General features: G+C 52.2%; 1 protein-coding gene across 3 annotated transcripts in view; it reads right to left on the bottom strand.

The window, feature by feature from the left end:
• The window catches only part of JADE1 (jade family PHD finger 1), a 55,329-nt gene that overhangs the window by 9,679 nt on the left and 27,595 nt on the right, over window positions 1-18,055 (bottom strand). The window contains exons 3-8 of one of the 3 annotated variants that reach the window (XM_065878322.1): window positions 14,937-15,094; window positions 12,792-12,979; window positions 10,019-10,230; window positions 6,887-7,054; window positions 5,506-5,622; window positions 1,319-1,840 (exon numbers count right to left, since the gene is read on the bottom strand). In XM_065878322.1, the coding sequence (XP_065734394.1) occupies window positions 1,319-1,840; window positions 5,506-5,622; window positions 6,887-7,054; window positions 10,019-10,230; window positions 12,792-12,979; window positions 14,937-15,094 (1,365 nt within the window). Of the gene's footprint in view, window positions 1-867; window positions 1,841-5,505; window positions 5,623-6,886; window positions 7,055-10,018; window positions 10,231-12,791; window positions 12,980-14,936; window positions 15,095-18,055 lie in introns of those variants that run through there. The other 2 variants (XM_065878323.1, XM_065878324.1) reach the window with 2 other exon arrangements.

The raw sequence follows: 18,055 nt of genomic DNA, 5'->3' as shown, positions 1-18,055 counted from the left end.
TTGCCTACACTCCCGCTGCAAATCACCTCTGAGTCAGATTCTCTCCCAGGCAGGTGAACCACAGCCCCCATTAATAAGTCAGGTGCCTGGGGGAGACGCGTTAACCGTTTCAGGACACTTAGGTGCCTTGCAGCACGGGCTGCTGTGGGCCCGAAGCCTTCGTTCCATCTGTGCACTAATGAGCTAATCACTGTCGGCGGTCGGGGCAGTCAGGGGCGCTGACGCGAGAAAGCGCTCTAAGACACATCGCCGACTAGCAAGCTTCAGTCACAGACTACCTGCAGGGAGGCGGCGGCCCTGGGGAAAAGCCAGCCCGCTCCTAGAGTTATGCCTGTAGCCGGAAGGGAGGTCCAGACTGGGACTCCAGAGGTACTGGAGAATGGGCGAGACGCCAACCAGCCAACAGCTGCAGGAAGGCGCCACCAGCCGAGGCTCCAGGCAGCCACGGGCCACCACACGGGGCAATCCAGTGGTGAGGGCGTTCGAAGCGCGCCGCGCGGGACGGCGGGGGGGCTCCCCGGGTCAGATCGGAGGCCCCTGTGCACCAGGAGTCCTGCCCCACGCCCACTCTAGACACAGCACACAGACACACACGGACACAGACACACACGGACACAGACACACATGCACACACAACATATACACAGCCTGAGTGATGACTTAGCACCTCACTGCCGGAGTACCCTGGGGAACAGATATGCACGTGTATGGCAGCTCATGCCCACACATCAGCACCCACAGCCTGCTCTGCTCGGCGACTGTACCGGGAAGGCCCCCGCCAGTTAGGCAAGAGGCGGAGCTGGGTCAGAGAGGCAGTGCTTCCCTCTCCTTAATGAGCCCATGACCAGCACCTAGAAAGTGTTTCCCCAGGTTCAACAAGAGACTGCCCTACCTCGGCCCGCCCCACCCACCCCCTCACCGTTAATTAAATCCACTCTGGTTTTCTAACTCAGTCTGTAAACAATTCTGAGCCCACCCCTTGGGCATCTTCCGGGGGGGCTCAGTTCCCTCTAGCTCTAGAATGAAGGGGGGCGGGGGAGGGGAAGACACACCCCATTTGATCTTCCAGAAGAACAGTAAGAACTAACGAGGAAGTGTTTAAATCAGAGAGGCTCCCCGGGCTCTGCGGCCGTCTCGTGTGTGCGCACAGTGAGTTTACCAGCCCATAAATAGATTCAACCAACACGACCTCATGCTGAAGTATGTACAAGGGTCTGAGAGGAAATGCACTGGCTACCACTCCTTGCTCTGGGCAAGCGGTCGCCTCTTTGCAATCTTCTTCTCTACGTCACCACAAGGTGTCAGTGTCGACCATTACCCTCTCCAGGTCCTGCCGCAGGTGCGTGAACAGCTGCAGCCTCCTGAACAAGACATCCTGCTCCCGCTTCGCGAGATTGTCCTCTTCGTCCTTCTTTGGGGTGATCAGGGGCTTGTTGAAGTTGACCTTCCTCTTCAACTTCCAGTACTGGTACAGGAAATCCACGACCTCCTCGGGCAGCCGCAGGGCCCTGGCAACATCCAGCAGGTTGACGAAGGTGTAGAACTCATCCTCCAGCTGCTGCAGCTTTTGCTTCCGGACACTCACCCGGTGGGCCTCCTCCTGATTCTGCTCAAGGCTGCCAAAGGGCTCCAGCGGGTCCCGGGGGGGGCGCTCAGGGGCCCCGTTCTCCCGAGCGGCCCCCTCACCGAGGCTCTCGTCGGGCTTGCGATGTGAGCTGTGCTTCGGGCAGTAGGACTTGAACTTGACTTCGTCGTTCTCGGCCAAGATGGTCTTCATCTCCAGGCCCCGGTCGAAAGCACAGGTCACGTGGAAGGCTGTGCGGCAGTTCTTCACAGAGCACTGGCAAGAACACGCAGACAGCAAGAGGAGAGACATTAGGGAGTGACAGTGACTGAAGCCCCGGGTGCCAGGCACCCCCTCCCTACACACGCACGGGAAGAGCTGCACTTGGAGCTCGTGCCGGGACAGAGCAGCTTCACGCGGATTCACCCTGGCAGATCCAGTCGTGTTTTAAACAAGCTACAGCTTGGGATTTAAGAGAACTCTTTTTTCATAAACCGAACCATAACTCTCCTGGAAAAGCAACTGCATCCAATAACCGCCTCTTAAAGCAGACACGATCACACAGATGGCACGTGTAGACAAAGGGGGCCCTGGCGCTCCGATTATACTCAGAAGAGCGTGTGCCCAACATGCAGAGTATATCCTGAGGCAGTCATCGGTCTCTTCTCATAGGTCTGGGCTTTTTTAATGCTTATATAAAAAGCCTGAGTGGCGAGAATCTCCTCAGGGAGAATGACCACCAACCAGAGTTTTGAAAGGCACGTGGATCCTCCTTCCTAAGCCACAGCCAGGACGAGTCCCAACACCAGTGGGAAAATAAATGGCACACTCCTCCTCCAGCAGCGAGGGTTGCTCAAGACTGAGGAGGGTGAATTAAAAACTCCCAAAGACTGGAAAGGAAGAGGAGACCAGGACAATCCAGGACAGGAAGGATGGGACTGGTCTCCGCACCCGAGGAAGCTTCCGCCAGGCGCAGACGCTTCCAGGCCAGTGGGGGACAAGCTCTGAGATCTGTGTGCGCTTCGCCTGGCAGGGCAACCGTGAGGGACCTGCTGCCTGTGGGTCGAAGGCAGGTCAACGTAGAGGCCAGGCATCACCCAGCTCTGCCCCGGCCTTACCAAACACCTCCCACCTCCCTCCCACCACCCCACCAGGGGGACCCCGTAGTGCCTCCGATCCAGACGGCAGGCCAGAGGCCTAGCAGGAGAAAAGTGATTTCTCCCCATCTGATCTTGCTGGGCGAATTCCTGGAAGGAGGCTCCCTGTGGTGACTGAAGCCAGTCCCTTAAAAAGCAACAGTGTATTGTGTGAGGCCAAGGGATCCGGGCACGCCAGGGCTGCAGACAGGAGCAGAACTGAGTGGCCCCAGGCCAGCTGAGAAGCTTAATTAATTAAACGCATTCAGTAGGGCCCTGCACAGCACCACCACAGATCGCAGCGGCGTGGGCTGGGGCTTCTTCCCCTAATCATTGCAGTCCTTAAGAGGTGACTCGCTGCCAGTCGTGATTTCTCCCATTATTAAAAGTCGCTTTCACCCAGAAGTACAGAAAATCTAGCTCCCTTCACAGAAAATCAATTCCCCCACTGAAAACACTTAAAGCGCATGAACTAACATAAATCTGTAATTTTATCTATAATAATAACCTCAATTCCAAGGAATGTGTCAAATCAGCTTTAGTGGCAGAACACACACAACCTGGTCACTATCAGTACACACACACACCTGGTCACTCATTATACACACACACACACACACACACACACACCTGGTCACTGTCAGTACAAGACAAAGTGCTCCTCCCTCCTAGCAGGCAGCCAAGTGGGAAGTAAAGTGGGAACAGATGACGGAGACACTACCAGTGTTTGGCTTAAACGACACTTCAACTCAGCGCCCCGACCTGAAATGAGGAACTCGCCCCGGCAGAACATTTATACGGGGCTTTGTAAAGACGCCAAATGGCCTTCCTCTGGGTTTTCCTATTCAGGTTGACTCAGCAAACAGATGTTACAGAAACGTAAGCCAGAGCCTTTCCAGCTGCAGACATTTCAGACAGGAATTCTTTAATAAAATCAGTCTATTCTGTGAAGATATGAAAAATCATCAAAAACTTCCTTGGCCTCTCCTCCTTCAAATTCATGTTCTGGGAAAAAGAGGTCAACGGCAACAAAAAAGTCATTTTATCGTCTCTCTTCAAAAGAGACACAGAGATCCCAATCGACCGCCTCCTGGAAACATCAGTGAAGGACCTACTCAGTAAAGGGCGTAATTTCTATCCTCAGGAGAACATCGGGTAACTTGGAAGAAAACGATGTCCATTTTCCTTGGTTTGCCCCAGCCTGTTCCCTGCAAGTGTTTGCACGGGCCGTCTGCACACACACACACACACACACACACACACACACACACACACACACAGCTCTGTGTCTTCTTTTATTTTGTGGCTTTATAACATTTCTCCTTCACTCCCTCCTAACACAACGCTCAGGCCAGAGGCTTTTGTCATGTTTTAATTTTAAGCAGATTCCATTCACATACAAAAATCTGCACTATTTTCAAGGTCCACAGCCAAATCCCACCAGCTGTCTCATGCCTCACCCTCTGAATATTCTGTTACATTTTGGATTCTTGAACACCAGTGGAAGTGATAAGGAAGAAAAAGCACAACAGCTTGGCGTGTAAAATGAAAACTTTTAAAAAGAAACACCAGTCAGTGGATACCTTACACAGAGAAATATTTATCAGCCAAAATACAAGTTGAGTTTGCCAAATGAGGTCATTTCTTTAAAAGCCCCGACCGGCAGTTTGACCGAGCTTGTGGAGTGAGTGAGTGAGAGAGAGAGAGTGTGTGTGTCTGTGTGTCTGTGTGTGTGTGTGTGTGTGTCTGTGTGTCAGTGTGTGTGCCAAGCCGTTGCGTGTCCTGCATCAAGAGGGCAGCCGCCCCAAACCGGCACCTCTGCCCACGGACTGTGACGTGGGGACCAAGGAGGGGCCGGCGTCCCTGAGCTGGCGGCCCCACAGAGGCAAAGGGCCAACGGCAGCCGCAGACAGCATCTGGAGACCGCGGTGGGACAGCACCTCAGGCCTCCGAGGTCACGCCTGTCTAGACGCCAAAAGCGTGAGGCCCGGAGAGGAACTTCTCAGGCAGCGCTTAAGACAACACCAAGAAACAGCGCGCCATCAACAGTCTCTCCGTGATCCTGTTATCTGCCTCATGGCTGTCTACACCTGCCTGTACGTGGACACAGAAAACGCAGGCTGGCTTCTTACGCACAAGCTCCCCTCCCCCAGCCCCACCCTCCCCCACACTGTACCGTAAAAAAATCAGATATTCAGACTGGGCAGAACCCCTGGTGCAGCACCTCATGGGTGTCCCTCCACCCACCCGGTCGGTGCTCCAAGGAGTCCCCGTTTTGCCCAATGCAAAAGGGTTGGCGTGCCAAGCTGATTTCCAACAGTACGCACCGCACCAAGACACCCCACGCGCACACCTCCGAAACCAGCGGCGTCGGGGGCAGCCACAGAGGCAGGGCTGCCGCTCGGCAGGCGAGAGGGTGACTAAGCCTCCAGTGCCGAGACTCCAGTTCTTCCCCAGAGCTGTCGGCCTGTGGAAAGAGCTGCAATGCCAGGCTTTGGGCAGGGAGGGAGAAACCAGATACGAACTGGAACTGCCCTGCAGCTCGGGCGGACTTCTGAGTTGCCCTGTGATGGTTACACAGCTGGGGCTCCGGTCACACTGGACACTATCCACCAATAGAAGGTGTGTATACTGGGCTGGAGACATCCCTCAGCAACCTCAGAAGGGCTGTGAGAACCTTGTCCTGCTTCCTGGATTCTAGCCCCATCTCCAAACCCTGTGACGGTTAGCTCACAGAGCCCTCCCCCGTCCCGCTCCCTGGAACACAAGGAAGGGTAATAATGCCATCCCGACCAGGCTGGTTACCTGTATGGAGGCCCCAAACTTCTCATTGCAGAGGCTGCACACCAGCGCCCACCGACTGCTGGGGATGTGAGACACCTTCGTGATGGGCTCCATCTTCTCGGGACTGCCAATGCTCACCTGGAGGCCCAAGAAATAACAAGACAGGGTGGCAGAGGTCGTCAAGACAGGGGCCGAACACAGACAGCAGCAGCTCAGAGATCCATTCCTTCCCCACGGACCTCCTACCGGAGGATGCCAAGGGGCTCTCACCCTCCGAGCGCAGGTAAAACCCCACTTTAAGGCATCAGGACAGCACAGGGACCAGCTAGGGGCCAGCTCTGGGCCAACTCTACGCCCTCCTCGGGGGGTCATCTGACACAAACGTCCTGTTTGTAAAAACACTCAGACACCCCAATGCTCACTGCTCACCCGAGTGACAGCAAAGACAAGGTAATCCACCTACTACACCTCTGGTCCACTAAGAAGTGGTCAGGACTGGAAATCCGTCTTCAACATATTGCAATCAGTTGTGAACGATGGAGCAGAAGGAAACACTGACCACTTTTAACCTCTCTCTCACTAAAGAAAGCCATTCTCCTCAGTCAGAAACTATCACTACACACAAAGCGGAAAGCTACCAAGATAAATAAGGTCCCCTCCCTCTCCCCTCAGCCTGGTTCACTGAACTGCATCCCTGTTAATACCAAACCGTGAGATTCCCAGGCTACCAAGACCCGAGTCGTGAAGCCTCAATCCAAATCACTCCCAGATACTTTTCCTCGGGAGGAAAATGCACCAAAATCATAGGCCAAAGAAGGCTGAAATCTGAATCACAAATCATAGTCTCAGAGTGAGCAAGCAAATTCAATCAGTCAAGGTCTGGGACTCAGAATAAATTAGACCAGACCTGAAATTAAAAAGGTTGAGGTAAGTAAGAATTTTAATAAAAAAAAAAATCACAAAAATGTGACCTAGAGCAGTGGTTCTTTAACCGTGACGGTGCTGTATGCATGGCTCACCAGGCCCAGGGGTTTACGGCCCATCCCGGGGAAAGGACGGAGCCACACCCAGGCCGCAGCGCGAACGAACGCCGCGGGTCCGCGGGGCCGCTTCTGGGAGCGTGGCAGCAGCGGAGGGTCAGCTGCAGTGGCATCAGAAGGGAAGTCTGAACACCTCCACCCAGAGTCCAACTCACGGCTGCCTCCAGTTAACATTTCCACAAATTTACACACCACTGACCACATGACAGCATGCTCGAGGTTCAATTTAAGGTGGGAAAATGGGTAGCAACTCAAAGGTGTCTTTTTACTCGTCGGCTACAAAGTGGCCCAGTGATGAATGCCTCCCTGTGAGGATGAACAGCCACGGGCTCCCAAGGGGAACCACCAACACGGGCACCCACCTCGGGGATCCACAGCGCACAGCTGACGTGGACCCACTTGGTCCCACTGCGGGTAGGCTTCATTGCTCCACCTTTCTTGGGACACAACAAACACTTGGGCTGAACCCCCAGGGCACACGTCCGGCACAGCCAGCTGCCCTCTGGGACCTTGAGAATTCCGTAACAGGCCTGTAAAGCCACAGCACATCCCCAAGGAAAAGAGAGAAAGAGAAAAAAAGAGTTATTTTTACCCTGTCTACGAATTTTAAAACGCCTAGAAAGACTTTAACAGAAGCACCCCCAAAATAGAGGCACTCCTTTTAGGAAGAGTGCCGGGCAGCCTCACAGCAGCAGTCAGGAGGTGGGTACAAGGTACGACGTACTTACCTACCAGAGGGTGGTCCTGAAAACTACTTGAGGACAGAAAGGTTTGTAAAAGATCTGCTGTGTTGCTACAGATACCCATCTATATCAAGTTTCTAAATACTTGGGCAGTAAATCCTCAAAACTCTCTCCAGGGCTAGATGGCGGAAGGCATCCCTCTCTGATTTACTGATGTAGGTGGGCTATAAAGTGAGGGAAAAAACACAAAGCAGTTGAAAGCCTCCCAGAGCTATTACACGAGACACCAGTGAAAAGGGGAGGGAACTAAGGACCAGCCTCGCTCCCTGGGCTAAGCAAACTCTACTGACCAGGCGCCGACACCCCGCCCGCCTCCCACACACAAGGGAGCACAACAGGCGCAGAGAAATGAGACATTCTAGACAAAGAGAATTTGGTCTCTTCGGCAGATATTTAAAACAAAGCCTGCTTTGCGTAAGACGGTAAATTACACAAGACAGCAAAAACTGCAGGAATCAAGGCAACTTAAAGTCATTAAGACGGTTCAGAGAAAGAAAAGGCAAACGTTAAAGAAGTGAAGAAACAAAACCATGATGGTACCAGGAGCACATTCAGAGCCTTTTAAAAACACCAAACTGTTCAGAACTTTATCCTTAAATGAACTACAAGTCAGGAAGTGGAGAGACAGTAACGTAGTTCCAATTCTCCAGACAGGAAAAACACAGCCACTGGGCAATCTGAATATCCAGGGCGCAGAAAGGAGACCACAGGATGACAGTTCAGGGAAGCTAAGTGACACTAAGATTGGAGCCTAGGAGCACTGTGTCGGTGCCATGAATGAGCCACTGTCAACACAGACTTGCTGAAGGAAAAAAAAAAAATTTGTTTTTAATAGAGCTAACTGACACTATTAAGGTTTCACATATCAGAAAGGTCTGTATCAGGCACTCTAGACAAAGTCTCATTTGAAGAGGTAATTTTTTTTTTTTTTTTTTTTTTTTTTACCGGAAAAGCAAGTCTAAGTAAAACAGAAGATTAAATAAAGGACGCCTGAAAGACAAGTCATGAAGAACATCTCAAAAGAAGCAAAAGGAACCACAGGAAATGCTAATAGGCAACGTGGTGTGGCTGAAAGAACAGCAGACCAGGCTCGGGGCAGGGGTGTGGGGGTGGGTGTCGTCCAGAGCTCCCCGAGTTCCAGTTCCAACTCTGCCACACAGTGGGACGCTGAACAGCCCACCCTACCTTCAGTTAACTCATTTATAAGCAGAGGGTTTGAGCAGTTTTCAAGCAGAACCCTTTTTTTCAAACAAGATTTGTCTCGTGGGGGGGTGGGGGGGGAAGTAAAATGGCAGGAAAAGAACTGAAACATCATCCAAGGAAATGGCACCAACAACGTAAAAGCAGCAATGGCAGCCACAACGCTCATGGTCTTGAAACAACAAAATCTCTCTCAGAATTCTCCATTATCCCAAGGAAAGCGCCTAGATAACTTGAAAACCCAGAGCTACAAGATGGGCTATGACGTGACTTCATAAGCAAGAGACCTGTGGTCTCCCCATCAGGATGAGACGGGACAAGGCCACTGCTGGTAAAGTCCTCACGCAGAAGGGAAACCCAGGGAGCAGACACATTCTAAAGAAAACAAGTCAGGAACTTCACAAAGCAAACCTGATTCTTCTTGCCAAGAGGTCACCCAAGCCACTGTCCCACACAAGCCTTTAAGTTGGTTGTAAATCTCAGCATCAACAGGTGAATTCAAAGAAAGTACCTCTGGAGAGCCTATTAACTAAAGAGTGTATGTGAACACACGTCCCCACAGAAATACAAATTACTTCATTATTGCATGAAAAAAAACAAACGAAAGAGGTAAGGGTCCAGACTAAGATTCTCCCGAGCTTTTAAAATCACCCAGTGCCCAACCTTACTGAAGCAACCGCCAAATCCTCTCGACATCGCCTAGGACAGGAAATAACTTTCAAGAAAAGGGGACCCTTTCCGCTTGTTCAAGGGCTCCGTTTATCTACTAACATGTTAGCAAATGTTATGTGTTGACCAGTGTCCGAAAAGTATATGTTAAAGCAAGTCCTAACACCCCAGGTACCTCAGAATGTGACCTCGTTTGGAAACAGGGCCACAGGAGATGTAGTCAGTTAAAATGAGGTCACACTGGAGTAGGGTGGGCCCTTCATCCAGCGTGACTGGCGGCCTTCCAAGAAGATGGCGACGTGTGAAGACACAGATGCGTGGAGAGGACACAAAGTGACGGCAAAGCCAGAGACCAGCGTCGTGCGGTTGCAAGCCAAGGAACGCCCACAACCGCCAGCAAACCTCCAGGAGAGGCGAGGAAGGGTTCCCCGTCCAGGTTTCAGAGGGAGCGTGGCCCTGCCGACACCCTGATTTCAGACGTCTAGTTTCCAGATAGCAAGACAATAAACTTCTGTTCTTTTAAGCCATCCAGCATTGTGCAAGGGCAACGAACACAGCAAACTAACCACCTTTTCAAGAGTCCCCCCGCCCCCTGCCCTCCAGTGTTCTCAATAGCTATAAAGCCAGGTGTTGGAGCAGGGCAGAGGGGCTCATACAGTCTCAGTAAACCTGACTTCTGTGGATGGGAATAAAGACACTATGCGAAGAAAGAATGAGGTCCACAGAGGATCCTATTCTCCTGGTTGTAAAAGTAACAAGAAATACTTCAAACACTAAGCACCCGTCAGCAACAAAAAAGATGGGCCCACGTCTTTAACTCATGGACCCTGTCTGGAGGAACCACTCCAGGGGGCCTCCTTCCGGGCCCCGCTGCCCACATACCTGGTGCACACAGATGTTGCATTTGTCACAGAACACCATCTCATTGCCGTCCTCACCGTCGGGCGACTGGCAGACGTCACAGACAACGTCTTCGTCGTATTCAATCCCCAGGCCTTCTTCAGTCTCTATAGCATGATTCATATTATCGTAGCATCGCTGTTCAAATTCCTCCAGGACCCTTTCCATGGTGTATTCATCTAACTCAGGCATTCCTGGAGGGAAAATGCCACAAAACCATTTTAATAAACCCATATTAATAAATATAATACTATTTATACTAATAAAAATGCACAATGAATAAATAATATTATCAACAAATCTATCCTGAGTGCCCCCCAAATATTTTCTATTGGATGTCCCTCAGACCCTTCCAAGGAAGGGTCTTGAAATTCAAAGGCAGAAAGAGACTTGCACCCAACAGTTTGTTCCTTACGGTCAGGCACTGAAGATGGAGTGCTTGCTGTAAAAAGAGCATTCCCCAAATGGTTCCAGGCTATTAAATGCATATATTGTTAGACTGTCGTTTCATTACAATATTATATATACCAACTAGGGTGTAAGTGGCTTCAAAGCCATGACCACCTATTATGGTTTGGGCATTTTTTTCCAAAAACACATTCCATTCTTGCTACGTAAAATGGTGCTCTGAGAACAGATTTCACTGTGAACGCTCAAATGTTTTTTACCTGGTTTATCCCTCCTCACCCTCTGAATTTACTACGCTGAGATGCATAGTTAGTCAGACACATGAAAGACGGAAACACAAGGGACGTCTCAAGCAAAGGAGGCAGACAGCTCCTGGTGAATCAAAGAAAATGCATTCCTATGCAAGAATGGCCAAAAACAAACTTCAGGCGGTTATCGTGGTGTGGTTACGGCTTAGTGGTGGGGATGAGACTTTTATTTTCTTCCATCTGTGGACGTATCCCAAACTTCCTACAATGAAAATACTCATGCAGGACAGAAAAAACAGCTTGTAAAAAATATTCAAACACATGTAACTGGCAAGAAACAACAGAAGTGTCATTAGGGCCAACAACAACTTATATGCATTATCATAAATTTCATTAACACTTCCAAGTTTTTGAAAACTTGGAGCACACATTAGCGCTGACACTGTGATAAGCCCTAAACACACAATCAAAAAAGCCACCTATCATCTCAAACCTTATTTCATGACGAGGTCGTTTCTGCGCGGCCAGGAGGTTTCATCTCAATTCCTCCTACCAGTTCCGAAAACACCACTGGCTCTGAAAATACAGCCCTATGCCCTATAATTAATTTTTACCATTAAAAAGGCCAATAAAAGCTAAGACAAACGTCTTTCCGCATGCGTTCTATACATGTTATACAACTGCATCGCTTATCCTGCCCAAGTATTCAGCACCGCCTTGCAGTCTGATGAGTAAGCCCAGCACTCACCACGTAGACCATCCACCGAAGCCCCCGGCCCCTAGCCGTCTGTCCTTCTGCCTTAACACAGGACACCCAGTCAGTCCAGTGCGTTACAGTTGTCTTTACAGAGTAGAATTTTATAGTCTATGAAGCTAAAACATAGTATTCAGTTCCAAGAGAGCACTGAAAACTTCTGAACAGACTGCCACCTCCTAGCCTGCTAACATCCTGGCCACTAATACCTAAAAACCAAGGACCAAAAGAAAGGAAATCTACTTTATCAAAATATCAGAGTAACAGCTTTCCCAGCTCAGTCCACACCATCATTCCCATTCAAAGGCTGGGGAGCAGCATGCATGGCAGCATCTGTCACATGCCAGGCCCTGTGCTAGGCCCAGGCTTCCACAGGAAACAAAGTCTTAGCCCTTCAGGCCTTTGAAATCCGCCATGAAACACTCCGTAGATATTTACCATGTGCTAGACTGCAAACAAACAGCCTGTGCCACCACTTCCCGACCTTGACCTACACACAGCACAACGCTAATTAAGCCTCACGTCTCTCACAGGAAGCCCAGACGTGGTCTCCCTGACTTGCCATCACCACACTTTCAGGCAACTCTTAGCAATCGGAAGTGGTGTGTGAGCCGAGATCCAAGTGTCATCCTGGTCGTGACACAAGGAGATGCAAGCAGACGAGGTCCTCTGAGCCGTACATACACAAGAACGGTTGACTTGTAGAAAAGATCGCAATGGGCAGGGCACCCAGCTAAGGTAGGGCTTCACCAAAGGAAAGCCAGGACAGATCGACGGGTGAGAGGAGAAAGCACTCAGGTTTGGAAAAGGACCTAAGGGGAATCACTGAGGTGAGAACACGAGGGACGTGCTTGGAAAATGGTGAGCTTTGGCTGGAGTGGCGTCTCCTGTGAGAAACTGCAGGCCACGGCTGAAGAAGGCGGCATCCGAATAGCACTGCCGGAGGGGGAAGAAACGGAACACCGGAGCAGGAAACTGTGGACCAGACCCTTGTGCGATCTCGGGGAAGCGCTGCATTTCTCTGGGCCTCAGTTCTCTTGAGGTAACCGGCAGGGTTGCGGGGTGCAGGGCAGAACTGGGAGCCCCCGCTTTCCTGCCCATGGAAGACACCCCTCCTCGATCCCACCTCTCTGTCCGCGAGATGCACACAGACTGAGTCCCTCTCAGCACACCTGCTGCAGCAGGACACGCGCATCTCCAGCAAAAAGCCCGTGATCCCGAGACCAGACTGAGGCCGAGATGGAGCTGGCGTCGCCAGTGGTGAGGAGCCTCGCCCCTGAAACGCAGGCCTCACGCACTCGCCGCTCGTCATCCACAGCCAAGCAGCAGAGCCCCCGCCTCTCACCCATCTCCTTGAACTCCTCGTTGGTCAGTTCCAGCCATGCAGCGTCCATGTCGTTGAGGTCGTAACGACACACGCTGTCGGCCAGCGTCCGGATGTCAACGTAGCCCAGCTCTGGAGGCTCAGAGCCCGACGAGACGATGTATTTCTTGGGCCTGATGAACATGAGGGACTTCTCTTCAGACACGACCCTGGTTAACAAGAAAACGAGGCAGCCAGGTCACCCTTCCTGCCACAAGAAAGGAAGTCTGCCAGGAGGCCCCCAAGTGAGCTTCCACCTCCAACCCCCAAACCTTAGGTCACTGCCGGGTTCAGAGAGTTAAAACCCTAACGCCACCGCTGACAAAACAAAGCAGGAGTCGTTAAAACCCCTAAAATAGAAAGAGATGCAAGTGAAAACGCTGCAGAAGTCTTCATAATCAGCCTCTCCCACATGGCCTCCCAGGACGCTGCCGTGCCCAGCCACCAGCTGTGACAGCAGTGTCAAGGGTTAAAGATGACATCCCTTTCCACTAACCAGGCCTGCCCGCCCCTGCTGGAGGCCACCAAGCCCTGGGTTCTCAGGGACACGGAGGCGGCCAGAGCAGCCGCATGGCAGGGCACACACAGCAGAAGGCCGGGAAGCCAAGGGGAGAAACCCGTCACCTCTGGTTCTAGAACTCAGACCTTGTCCATCACTAAGCAGTCTGAGAACCAGAGTCCCAGCCACGGGCGGGATGCTCCCGGCACAGCTGGGGACCCAGGGAGGAGCGCAAGTCCCCTCCGCTCCTGCACGTGCACCCTCGCCCCGGGAACGCCTGGAGAAGTGCCGGGCCCCGCGAAAGCAAGTGCAGGAAGAGGGCAGACCACTGCCGACGGGGAGTGAGGCGCCTGGGGAGCACCACACGGCCACCGGCCCTCCACCTGCACGTCTCAGCGTGCCGGCAGCTCGCGTTAACACCCAGCTGTCCAAAGAGGCCGTCGAGGTGTTTCCATCGCCCTATGATTACCAGGGTGGCTTTACCTACAGGACACGGAGACAGGCACGGTTAAGGAGTTATTCGTCTCACTCAGCTACGGGCAGGGTTTTAGCTGACACTTCCATGAGCTGTGTCAGCGTTTACTCGTCTTGTGCTGGGCTCTTAACCCCTGGATTGGGATCGTCAGTGCTGCACAGCTAGTCGGTGCTGTGCCCCAGAGGCAACCCAGAGGCAACCCTGAGGCAACCAGACCGTGTTTCTCCTACAGAGCCCAGTGAAACACTCCGTCCACTCCACAGGCTGCAGTCTGACCTGTGGAGGCATCAGAGCGGTCATTTCAGCCTGCATCTTTATGGGGACATTTGTCACAGAGATCCCAGACACAATAACCAGACTCGACCACCGCCGGTGCCTGAGGGACAGGACGTGGGTGAGGGCCAAGGGGTAAGTTCAGTTCACACTTGGCAACGGTGAAAGAGGTCATTTCGCAAAGCAGGCAGGTGACTGACCACGCAGCGGCGGCAAAGCCGGCTGCCAGCTGAGCACAGAGGGCACTCAGCTCCCTCGCCCCGCGAGGAGCCTCAAGGCCAGTGGAGCCGGCCGGAGAGGAAACAAGAAAACCGGCCCAGCTTCACGCTGAAGCCGGTCAGCAAAGAGCCGACCCTCAAGACCCCTAAGGAGAAGAGTGGTTAGAAGTAAATCCAAAGAAAGCCCATGCGAGGAGTACACATCGACACACTCCTCCTCTAAGCTCCCCGCCCACGGGACCCGAACCTGGCAGGACTGCTCACACCCGTCCTCCCCCAGAGGTGGAGGGACCACGGCAGGACCCAACCGATGACAGGCACCTCTCTCCAGCACAGCGGCCCTCCAGAGGGAGGGGGGAAGCAGCTGTGCAAACATCCAAATGTCCCTCTCCCCCAGCCAGCCACTTCCCAGGGAGCCTTGGAATTTACCTTCCTCTCTAAGAGAGAGGCACCTTCCCAATTGGCTGCAGTGTTAAGTTCGGAGGCCCATGGCCCTTAAAAGCACCACCTTCGGACCTGAGGTGTGTTTCTACTGCATTTCTCTTTCCCCAGAAGCCTCACTGCTGACCCAAACACCACTGCTCCTCTCAGGCACCCGGCTGTCAGGGCAGAAAGGCAACTGTCAGGGGAGAGGCGGCACCCCTGCCCTGGGGCACGTCTACCTGGCCACGGGCTGAGGGATGGTCCCAGGGCTCACCGGCACCTGGACCCCTTTCTCCCACTCCTGCCTCCAGGGATCTGCCAGCACATAGTACTCATCCGGGTTCAGCTGGTAGGAGTCATGCAACTTCATGGCAGTGATCAGGTCTGTCCTAAACACCTGGAAAGGGAAAGAAAGGGTCACTGACACTGGATATTTGCATTCTTACTCAGAGCACTGGCAGCTGCAGGGTAACCATGGAGCTGCCACGTAACAAGGTCACTGTTTCAACAGAGAACCAGTCTGACCTATTACAGGAAACCCCTCGGCCTGCCACGCCCTGGGCCTCGCTCAGGGTCGGAGGTGGCAGCAGCTCACGCTGCCCTCCCTCCCTCGCCAGCTCCGAGAGATGGCGACGTCCGCACCAGCTACTGCAACACAGGAACCTCGCTGCCGTCCCCGGAAAAACTTCTAAGAACTCCCAATTCACCAAGCAGGCTGCTGAAAACACGCGCCTAAAGAATCCCTGGAGGGAGATATTTCACTCAAGGGTGACTTTCTTGTAAATGTTTAAGAAATAAAACTCCACTAACCATGTAACAACTCCAAGCCAAAACCCAGAGCCACCAGGGACCCCTCTTCTCTACTCAGACTGCCTCTCCCCACCTCCCGCCTGCCCAGGCACCCGGGCTTAACAGCAAGGTGTCCAGGGAGGGCGGGTCCTGGTTGGCTAGAGCCGGGCAGAGTACAGGATGGAAACGTCTGGGAGAGAAGCAACAACACACCAATGGAGGCAAGGTAGAAAATGGGCTGGTGAAGAATGTGTTTGCACACCTTCACCGGGCATAACTTCTACTAGGAAAGCAGCATTTGTGGGGAAAGGAGAGGAGGGAGGGAGGGGAGGAGACAAGAGAGGAAGAAAGAAGAGAGCAAGCAAGCCACCAGCCTCTCTTCACCCTGCCACAAACAGACGCACAAGACTCAAAAGCGCCCCTCAGGCCTCATCTGGGCCCAGGAGGGGAACAGCACCAAGGTGGCCCCTGCGTGCCCGCTCCTCCTGGCAGGGCGGGAGGTGGCCGGAGCCCAGCCCACTCCTGTCCCAGGGCCGCACGAGGAAGCTCTGACCCTGGCATTAGCGCCGGCCCAAAGCTGTATTTGGCACCAAGCGTGCCTGCATCTGTAAGCTACACTCCCTGTTTACACAAGTCACAATGCTGAACTCTCTCTTCTTGGGACAGGGAGTTCTTTCTTGTGCTACCAAGCACAGTTCACACTATATGCCTGCTAATAGGTCCGTATTTGTTTCTCCCGGTGGCTTTTCGGGCTGGTGATCACTTAAATGAACGTCACCGTAACGAAGTCTGAGGCAGTGTCTGAGGAAGAGGGCCACGTCTCCAGCCGGCCGTCTGGGGCCCGACTTGCCCCCAGTCTGCCACTCCTCATCTCTAAAGTCCCAGTAACAAGCAAGAAACCGGATGTGCACCCCCCCACAAAAGCACAAGATCAGGCCCCCCTGCAGCACCAAGCCCTGCGGCAGACGCCCGCCCGCGCCCCGGGGAGCATTAACTTTGTCAGCCGTGCCCTGCAGACCCCCAAAAAGTCCTTTCAAACAAAGTCACAGATCTACACCTTCAGGAAGCACATCAGTTAAAAACACGTTCCAGCTAAGTCTGGTAAGTAATAAGTAAGGGATTTTGCCCAAGGAGGAAAATCAGACTGAAGCAACAAAATGAGAAAAGGCAGCCCAACGTTCCTGCGCTCAGAGACTTGGACGAGGACGGTCAAGGACTGAGACAGATGCCCTCACATGGACGTGAGCTCCTGAGTCCCCAGCAGGGCTCCACCTTAGCACTCCATCCAAAAAAAAAAAAAAAAAAAAAAAAAAACAACAACCCTGGAACAACAAAACACAGGTCAGGGACAAGACTGGCGCCATCCACACTTGCCAGTGCCGACTCCGGGAGGGGTTTCTAGCTGCACCCGGGGCACCGCTGCTCTCACACAGGTATCAGCTCCCTGTTGGAGCACCCTGTACTCCTGCCCTGAAATAACAGGAGTGCGGTGTGGACATCAGAAGGGTGTTGAGGGGGTTGTGGAGGGAATTAAAGAGAGAAAAAAGAGCAGCAGAGTCACTCCCGATAACCAGAGGAAAGGAAGGCAGCGCTGCAGGTTCAAAAGGACAAAGGCCTGGAATAAATCAAGGTGATAAAACGGACACCTTCTCATGAGCATCTGATCTAATGTTTAAGTGTCCCCTGGGATGGTTCTGCACAATTCTAAAGTATATTATACGCTACTCCCTCGTGGAGGAAGTTATTCCACAACTAAACAATCCTACGCTCAACACAGCGCCCCCGGCTTCCCTGCTACCGACGAAGAAGTTCCTCATGGATGGCGGCCTCTGCTCAGTCGCTACAGGATGAGGCTGTCTTTGAAGTCATCCCACTAAGAGGCAGTGCAAAACCAAGGGGCTGGACCGAAAACTCTCTTCCCCATAACCTGCTCACCTAATCACTGTGACCAATTAAAATGCCTTTTCTTCAATCACTTAGATCCTCAGAGCCCAGTCCAAGGTTTTCAGAGAACACAGATCTCAGGAGTGGGAGGGGCCCCTAACCAACAAAAGCCACAAAGAAACTCACCCAAAAACAATTTTGGATAGATAGATGACAGATAGGTAGATAATAACAAAATGTGAGGGAGCAGGGAAATGTAAGGTGAGAAACAAATTTCAAAAGAAGGGGAGAAAGCCTTAAGCATAATCCCCTAAACAGAATCCCAGAATTACACTGGGTTTTGCCAAACAAACCACAAATGCATGACTAAAACGAACTTGAGGCTGGCAGTGACCGGCAGCAGCTGAAGATGCTGATCTCCAGGCCATAGGAAAAGTTGTTGGGAGCCAGCAAAGGTGAAACAGAGAAGGAAAAAAAAAAAAATTAAAAGAATTAATAATAGCTAACATTCACTGAGCAGGATTTACCTTCTACATATTAACCCACTTAATTCTCACAAAAATCCTACGAGGTGAACACCTGTATTATCCCCATCTTACAGATTTGGAAACTGAGGCACAGAGAGGTTAAGTAACTTGCCCAAGAATGCACAGACTGACACCAATATCAACCAACCAGGCGTGTG

The sequence above is a fragment of the Phocoena phocoena genome, chromosome 5 (genome assembly GCF_963924675.1).
Source record: "Phocoena phocoena chromosome 5, mPhoPho1.1, whole genome shotgun sequence".
NCBI lineage: Eukaryota > Metazoa > Chordata > Mammalia > Artiodactyla > Phocoenidae > Phocoena > Phocoena phocoena.
This window is presented reverse-complemented; position numbering and strand designations above follow the sequence as displayed.